This window comes from Brassica napus, chromosome C9 (assembly GCF_020379485.1).
Source record: "Brassica napus cultivar Da-Ae chromosome C9, Da-Ae, whole genome shotgun sequence".
In the NCBI taxonomy this organism is placed as follows: domain Eukaryota; kingdom Viridiplantae; phylum Streptophyta; class Magnoliopsida; order Brassicales; family Brassicaceae; genus Brassica; species Brassica napus.
Window position 1 is genome coordinate 16,751,068 of NC_063452.1, and position 9,207 is coordinate 16,760,274.

General features: G+C 30.7%; 1 protein-coding gene across 1 annotated transcript; it reads right to left on the minus strand.

Moving 5' to 3' along the window:
- Positions 1-279: 279 nt before the first annotated feature.
- On the minus strand, positions 280-5,355 carry LOC106434698 (protein NRT1/ PTR FAMILY 4.3). Its single transcript, XM_048770119.1, has 5 exons — positions 5,076-5,355; positions 4,647-4,864; positions 3,637-4,077; positions 1,656-1,783; positions 280-1,269 (listed from the first exon to the last, which is right to left on the minus strand). Exons 1-5 carry the CDS (start codon positions 5,230-5,232, stop codon positions 435-437), a joined length of 1,779 nt encoding a protein of 592 aa, XP_048626076.1. The 5' UTR covers positions 5,233-5,355; the 3' UTR covers positions 280-434.
- Between the last annotated feature and the right edge of the window lie 3,852 nt (positions 5,356-9,207).

The following is a 9,207-nucleotide window of genomic DNA, read 5'->3' on the forward strand; positions in this document are numbered from 1 at the left end:
CGTTCTCTGAATAATTGTTTGGTTCATGATCTATAAATTCTTGCAATACACCCTTAACCTAGCACCTCGTTTATTTGTTTTCATATCAATTTCATTCTTGTTTATTTACTGTTTTCGCAAACAAATCAAACTGCTTTTGTATTAGCTTTATTTCACTCTGAAAGAACTGTATATTGTAACTGTGGGTCTCTGTCAATTCAACCTTAAAATTCTACATCGACATATAGTTCGATTGCTGTAATGTAAACTTTAGTTTAATTGGTGTGCGTATACACGTAGTAATATCAATTTGATACCGCTGCCAGGGACCATTTGCTTTTCTATATAAAAATGATTACAGGGAGTGACGTGAGACTATGAAATCAATGTGCTACGTCACTAAACTTATTCATATTAATTATATGCTGAGGTTTTAACATGTAATATGCATCAAGCTAAATGTTATCATCTCCCACCACATTAGAGTTGTTGCTTCTCGAAGACTTAATGTTCCAACGAGACCAGAAGAGATAGCTAAGAAAGTTCAGTAGACTGAGAACCGCTAAAAGCCAATAAAACAGATCGAGCCTGTCCTTGTTGAGATCGTTGTCCCCTAGCCACCCTTTGGAGTTGACTGACGTGGAAGTTATCTTGTTCACGATCGAAACGAGCACAGAGCTGAAGTAAAACCCAAAGGAATACGAACAATAAGTAAAAGCCATCAGGAATGACTCCATGCCCTTTGCAGATTGTTTGTAAAAGAACTCAATCAATCCAACGGCAGTAAACATCTCGGAGACCCCAAAGATCAAGAACTGCGGCGTGATCCAGAAGATACTCAAGATTCTACCGTCAAGAACTGACGAGTCTCTACGTTTCTTCTCGAGCAAGGCGGCTGAAACCATGGAGAAAGTAGAGAGGAACAGTCCAAATCCTATCCGAGTCAATGGAGTAATGCCTGATTTTTGTCCCGTGAACTTGCGCGCAAAAGGAACGAATAGAGAGTCGTAGAGAGGGACGAGGAAGATGAGCATAATGTAAGGGATTGCTTGGAGTGAAGCCGGAGGAATGCGGACGGAATTTGAGAGACGAGTGTTCATGGAACTTCCTTGTTGAACCGAGAACGTTTGGAGCTGAGCTAAGATCGTGTTGAAGACGATGGTGCTTGCGAAAATTGGAACAAGTGAAATTAAGGTTTTGACTTGCTCTACTTGTGATACCGTGCAAAGCGTCCATGGACTCTCCTTTGTGTTTGTTTCTTGGACTTTGATGCATGCCTTGTCCAAGAACCTGCCAATAGTACATAAAGGTTTTATATATTTTCACTGATTTCATGCAAATTTGTGTTAGCTTGAGACTTCTTTTGTTTTGTTCTTAACACATTTTCGCATTGTTATAAAATAATATTAATTTTCTGTAACATGTATGGATAAGATTTTTGTTTAACTTATGTGGTAAAAGGTTTAGTAATGATTTTTGATTAAAACATTTAAACCCTTTATTTGGAAAAAAGCACATGTAATTAAACGCAAATGTAAACACGTACAGACCAAAATCTTTCTATTGAAGTTGTGGTTTGATTTGGTCTGATAAGAATGGATATATATAACACCAAAACGACCAGAAAGTTAAATATCTGTGAAAGAAAAAGTGAAATAATGAGTTCAATGCAAGACCTGAGACGAGGAGTGTGTGGTAAAGTGGATGAAGGTACAACGTCATTTGAGGCATGATTTCCGCCATGAAGCATTATTGGGTCTGAGGGAGCCACAAGCTTTCTTTTTGATATGGCAGCCACAACAACCTGAGATGGAACCACTTCGTATTATTAATAATTTATCAAAAAATATACATATAACTTTTATCAAAAATTATTATTATTGATGTATATCATGAATAATATATTATCATGTAAATATATGTATTTAATACGTTTGCTGACTACAGAGCTGATATCATTATTGTTTTTTCAAAGAACCATAACTATACAATTATATATTTATTTTGTTATCAACAACAAAAACGCACAATTATAATGTTTTATTTCAACAGCAGCTTTTCTCTTTTTCATGAGTCAGCATGTGCCAAACTATTCTAGCATTGTCTTGTCTACACACGTGTGAGTAACTGAGTACGTAATCAAAATTCCTCACTTTGATACCTTTCTTGATACCTCTATGTATGTTTTAATTGTTTTTTAAAGAAACCCAGGTGGATCGAATTTCAAGAAACACAATATATAATTTGAATTTTTGTAAATAACCTATGTAAAATGTTTTAACACGATCGTATGAGTACTTCAATTACTAAATTTTATCGTATCCACTAAATTATTTTTAAGAACCAATTTTTTTTTCCAGCAATAATACCCTAATTTTTGTAAATATTACACACAAAAACCAAAATATAACTTTGAATATATATATATATATATATATATATATATATGTAACTCATCTACTTTTACACACAACAGGTATAATTAAATTAAATAACAATGATTTTAAATGATGATGGACGGTTAGAAAACTAGAACGTTATTATTAAATATTAGCTGTAAATTTTGAACAATACAAATTTTGGCAAAAATAAAAACATTGAGACAGTGAGTGGACTGTGTGATATGTGATAGCTACATTTATTTTGAGAATTAGTCAGATGATAAAAGCTTGGATCACTAGTGTAAATAAACAGTAAAAGCTAAATTCTCGTATAGTGCGTATCGTTGACGGTTCAACAAGGAAGTTCCATGAACACTCGTCTCTCAAATTCCATGAACTACATGTAAACTGTTATCACATAATTGCAAGTTTTGTCAAATTCTCGTATAATTGCAAGTTTTGAAGAAATCATATGTGTTTGACAAAAAAAGAAGAAGAGGAAATCACATGTAAAGCGTCTTTTTTGTAGGACTACATGTAAACTGTTACTATTCCTTCGTAATACTAGTAGTTAGTCATAATAACTTATATAAGTGCTGGATATTTATTATTATCCGTTGATATAAGTCAACTATATTGTTTATTTATATGTGTGGATGATCTTAAGCTTTGATCCATAATATATGCTCATGGGTCCAACTACAGTGGACTTAAGTATAATATACGCATGCAGACAAATTTGAAAAACAGATACGTCTTATCAATTTTTTGTCAATTTAAACATATATTTTCTTATTACTCAACTGAGGTAAAACTTCCAAAAAGACTGTGTGCTGAGTATAGTACAGTATGCTTAGCTAGGGATTTATCTATCTAAATAAAAAGCCATTATGATTAATGAATATGTCTTTCCTGTGTCAGACATACTCTATCAAAGAAATCTGGGTTCACCGAGTGACTGATTTTTTTTTTTAGTTACAATTAGACTTGGAGGTGCACACAAAAAAAGTTACAACTAGACTTGGAACTATTATTAATCTCGATCTTTCGTTATTAAAGACAATATAATAATTTTATGTAAGACAAAATCTGATAACTTATATAAGTTTTTTTTCTTTGTCAAAAATTTTGTAAGCTTTTTTTTTTGAAAATAACATATATAAGTTTTTTTGGGGAATATATATATTTGTGATTCCATTTTTATCCTAAAATGAGTCAATATTTTTGAGTATTCGAATGGTATACGAATTGTTAATAAAAAAAAGCCAAAACTAACTTGGGCAATGGGAGTGAAGAGGCTTCGACGTGGACGTTTGTTACGAAAAAACATAGTGCCGGAGACTAAGCTAATGAGGCCTATCGTCATGGCTGCAGCAGAGACTCCAAATCCAACATCCATGCCCGAATGAGTTTGGACCCAAACGAGGAGAGTTAACGCGATAAGCTCGCCCATGGAGAAGGCGAAATAGGCGGCATTGAAGTAAGATGAGAGCCTTTTAGATTGTTTAGGATGTGACTGAGAGAACTGGTCCGCACCGTGAGCTATCATGTTTGGTTTCACACAGCCACTTCCTAAAGCCACCAAGTAGAGTGCCATGAAGAAGAACGTTGCCTTGAAACCTTTTGCTTCTTCACATGAGCTTTGGTCTATAAGTGGGTTACACTCTGGTGGCTTTAGTTGAGGTAAATGTGCTTGTACTGATAATAGTATGAAACCCTGGGAAGACAGGTGGCAGTAAAGAGTTAAACACCAATTAATTAATAATTAAAAAGTCTTCAGAATTATAAACTTTGATCTTAAACATTGATATATCATCAATTAAAGTTACATTGAATTTTCTCTTAGAAAAACAATTAAAAAGTCTCAGAACTAGAAATTTGATCTTAAAACGTTTTTAACTTGCTTTTATCTTAAACACTAACTAATGATGTTAAATAGTTCTTATTTCTTTCTTTGTAGCAATGACATATTCGTGAATAAATAATAAACTTTTTTTTGGTGCAAAATAAATAATAAATAACAAACTTATATATAAAAGAGTACACACCAAAAGCATGCATGGACGTATACACGTAAATAGTTACGTCACTATATATATATATATATATATATCCAAATATATATAATAGGGGTCCCATGTTTGTTTCGGAATGGAAGCCATGGAACTCATAGATCTATATATATACTTTTATGTAAATAATAGAAGGAGAGCATAGACATACAGAAAGCTCATAGATCTATATATATACTTTTATGTAAATAATAGAAGGAGAGCATAGACATACAGAAAGCTCAACGAAGCCAAAGATGAGCATGGTCCAGAAGCTGCCGAGAAAGGCGTCAGAGAGGTAGCCCCCGAGGAGGCCGAAGATAAAGATTGTGCCGACAAAGTTGGTAACAATATTGGCCGCTTTAGACAAGGGGAAATGCATTTCGTTGATAACATATGTTATAAGGTTGTTCCCTACTGCTGCTATCCCCATTATCTCAAAGGCTTGTAGTCCTTAAAAATTAAAAATCACAAATCTATAAGCCATAGAATAATTATGAAATCTTATATTGACCAAGGTCCATGGAATAAATAATTATGGTTAGTGGGACCATAAATTGGATAAGCTGGGTTCTTATCGACCAAGACACTAGTATAATATGATCCATCACCGGTTAGAAACAAATCTTTAACACTAAATTAGTTTTTGAGAGAGAGAGAGTACCCAGAACAAAGAGAGCAGCTCTCGTTCCACCATGCTTGGGGTTGGATGGTCTTCCTCTCCAATCAACACTTTCTTCTTCAGTCAGTTCCCAGTTATTCATTTCATTACTAATCTCCTCTTGTTCCCATTTTTTACTTTGATTGTTTGCCTCTTCCATCTCTCACAAACCACACAGACAATCAAAAGTTTCTCTCTCGATATTTATGCTTTAGCTGTGAGAGAGAGGAGAAAGAAAAAAAGATTGGTTATCAATTGGTTTATGTTTTAGTTTCTTAAAGACAAATAGAGTTGGCCGATTGGCCCTTCAATTTATAATAGAGTAAAGATGAAGAGAGGGAGCCAAAGTCATTGACTTTTTAGCCTTGTGTATTCAACCACAATTATAGTTTTGAAATTCAACAATATATTTTGACTTTTAAATACCCCACATCTTTTTTTTTTATCCACCTAATAATTCAACACACATTCAACTTTCTACTTTTTAATTGTTTTGTTTAATTATATTCAACACCATATCTTACCATCTTCATTTCATATACTATTTACTATATATTATTGTTAACTAAAATTAAATTAAAATAACTAAAAGTTTTGAAAATTATTTTTCAGAAATATAATTAAAGAAATTGTGTTAAAAGAGTTATTGTTAAGATTTATTTCAAAAACTATTTGAAAAATATTTTCTATGTCCAAAAAATGAAATCAATCTCTATTTATAGAGAATGTGAAATAAATAAATTTTGATAAATAAACGTAATTGAATTGATTAAAGAATAATTAGTGTTAAATAATAAAGATGTAATAAAAATAACAAAAAACTTTACCACTAATAATAACAAAACACATGGTGTTGGTGATTCCATATTTTTTTTATTTAACTTGTTGAATTCAACTATGTTTACTTCACATCATTGTTTATTTTTTCAACATCCTTATAATATAATTTCAACAGTTAAATAGTTTACGAATATGCTCATTGTAAAGAGTTAAACATGTCCATTGTATGCAGTCTAGCACTAAGTTTTGATTCTAGGCAGAAACGAAAACGCCGTGTGTCTCTCAGTTTGTCCCACACGCATTTTCTACAAAAGGTGTGAATCTCTCTCCCACCACAAATTTTTCATTTTCAATTTGATACTTAATTTTGATAGATCAGTTGAATTTAGAATGGTATAAGGTATTGAATAAATGTGTGTGTGTGTGTGTGTGTTTGCGAAAATGATGGGCATTATATAAGGGATGGTTAAATACAAAAGATATTAGGTTTTATACTTTTTGATGTTTACTTGTTGGTCATGTTACTTTCATTCCCCTTTTCAGCGTGTATATATGAAGAGTCAAAAGTTTATGTCATTTATATGAACTTCCATGATACACCTCACTATCGTGCATGTTTAAAGCATTTGGTTGTAATTTACTGGAATTTTTAAAGGGTCGGGTTGTATTTGTTGATAACGGTTTGTGTCAATAATATACTGTATTGCTTTTGTGTTGTGCTATCATACTCTGTTTCTCTTTTTACTGTCTCGTCACACTTTATTTAGGTCCAAATACATGACGCACATTATTAATTAAACACTTTCTCGTGGAACAATAGTTGGGTTCACTCCTGTGGTGAATAGTTAAACTCACCTCACTTCTTATAATCAACTAAAATGCCATGTAGGATTAGTTAAAAAATGCAATAAATTTTTTAAAAATGGTTGAAAAAAACAACACCAACTTTAATACCATTTAAAAAAACCCGAGATTCTAAAAAATCTAAAATCTAAACCCTAAACCTCAAATCCTAAGCTCTAAACCCAAATCTTAAACCCTAAATCCTAAACTTTAAACCCAAAATCCTAAACTCTAAACTCTAAACCCAAAATCCTAAACTCTAAACCCAAAAATCTAAGCCATAAACCCTAAACCATCAATTCTAACCCCTAAACTCTAAAGCTTAAATTCTAAACCCTAAACCCAAAACTCTAAACAATAAACCCGAACTATGATCAAGTAATGCGTTTAGGGTTTAGTTTAGGGTTGTGTTTTGGGTTTAGGATTTATGATTTAGGGTTAGAGTTTTGGGTTTAGGGTTTAGGATTTTGGGTTTAGAGTTTAGGGTTTAGGATTTTGAGTCTAGAGTTTAGGATTTAGAGTTTTGGGTTCAGGGTTTAGGGTTTAAAGTTTAGGTTTTAGGTTTAGTGTTTAGATTTTTGATTTTTAGAGTTTCGGATTTTGCAAACGGCTTTAACGTCGGTGTTGTTTTTCTCAGCCATTTATTTTTTAATTTTATTACCTTTTTAACTAATGCTACATGGTACTTTGGTTGGTTATAAATAGTGAGGTGAATTTAACCATTCACTATGGGGATGAACCTAAGTATTGTTCTTTCTTGTGCGGCAAACATCTTGAACTTCCGGAACAAAATCACTAATATTAAAATTTGCTAAAAATTAATAGTAGTAATGAACTAATTCCGATTCATGGTATTAAGTAACGAAATAAATCTTTTTTTATATTGGGATATAGTGGTTGATTATTCCCTCTGGATTTCAATCATAATTAACCATTGTAAATCATCTTAAATGGTTGATAAAAAAAAAGACGATACAAGTAAATGAAAAAATATACAAATTTCGCACGCTCAATTGGATCACTCTTTTGCAAAATGCATTCAACAGCATTAGGCAAAAATGTAAATCCTAGAAATAGCATGTTTTGGGGTCTCACAAACATCTCTATTATTAAAATAGAAGTACAGTTATAAAATATCCCAAAGTTTTTCTACTTATTTACAATAATATGTCATTGAAGTAATTAAATGAACATATCTTTAAATAATCATTGTTTTTTCTTATTTATTAAATTATTTCCTAAATCAAATTTAGCTTAATTTTTGCATTTAATATGTTTCCTAAAACAAATTTGCTAATTTTGGCGAATATTCAAATTTAAAATCGATTTTAACAATATCAAACTTGGATAATGTTACCATTAGTTATTTTTGAACAAAATTCAAGTTTAAATTTGATATTAAACAGTATGATGAATATTCCTAAAATATATGTTTAACTTACCATTAATTATTTTGAACAATAAAATCTATATATGCTAAGATATATTTAAATATCTTTAAACTACTTATAGAACAATATGAAATATTTGTAACTGAATATTATTTTTAATATAATTAAATCTCGCCTAAGATTATATATATTTCAAAATTTTCTAAAACATATGTTTAACCATATTGGTTACTATTAATTATTTTTTAAAAACAATTAATATTAAAATTTAAATATCTTTGAATTACTTATGAAACACTGTTTAATGTTTATAACCAAATATTCTTTTCTAGCGTATCTAAATCTCACCATATGCCCCATATCTGATCAAAATATTTAAATTCTTATTACATTTGGAAAACAATTTCATGTTAAAAGACATATTACTCAAACATATCAATAGATCAATATTTCTCGAAAGTTTAGTGTCGGACATGAGTCACTATTTTTTACAGCAAGTAAACTATTTGATTGTTGTGTTTATAAAAAATTTAAAATATGATAAATATTTAAAATATAAACCAATAAACGTTTAAATAATATTCATTTATATAAAAAGTGAAAATAAATAGGGAAAATTTGGATAAATGCACTTTAATAAGAATATAATTTAAAAAATACACCCTTGTTTAAGCTTTTTGAAAAATACACTTATCTATATATAAATTTACCAAATTGGCCAATCTTAATAGTTATCAATTCCAATTAAACAATTTTAAAAAAAAATATTTTAAAAGAAAATCATTAGAGATAGGGAATTATTTGTGAATCCACTGTTCAGAATTTCTTCCAACTCTTTCATATACACATGAAAGTAAATTTTCGATAAGACTTCAATGCAAGCAACACCGTATGTTTTATGTGACTTTAAAGTGCTGGTATGTGTTTGTTCTTCTTCTGCCTTTCTTTTTTCATTACTTCATTTTTGAATCTTGTACTTCATCTCTATATAAACAACATAAATTAAAAAATTTGTAAGATACATGAATCAAATCATTGGCTCAAACCGATTTATTGGATTTTCATGACACGTAAAAAAAGAAGAACAAACCGATGAATAATAATCAGTGCAATTCTTTTTC

What these genes read in the sequence shown, in the direction of transcription:
- LOC106434698 (XM_048770119.1), bottom strand. Translation starts at nt 5,232, where the DNA reads ATGGAAGAGGCAAACAATCAAAGTAAAAAATGGGAACAAGAGGAGATT. An exon ending in AGCTGCTCTCTTTGTTCTGG is followed by an intron (nt 4,865 to 5,075) that starts GTACTCTCTCTC and finishes TTAATTTTTAAG; the next exon opens with GACTACAAGCCTTTGAGATA. An exon ending in CCACACACTCCTCGTCTCAG is followed by an intron (nt 1,270 to 1,655) that starts GTCTTGCATTGA and finishes TACTATTGGCAG; the next exon opens with GTTCTTGGACAAGGCATGCA.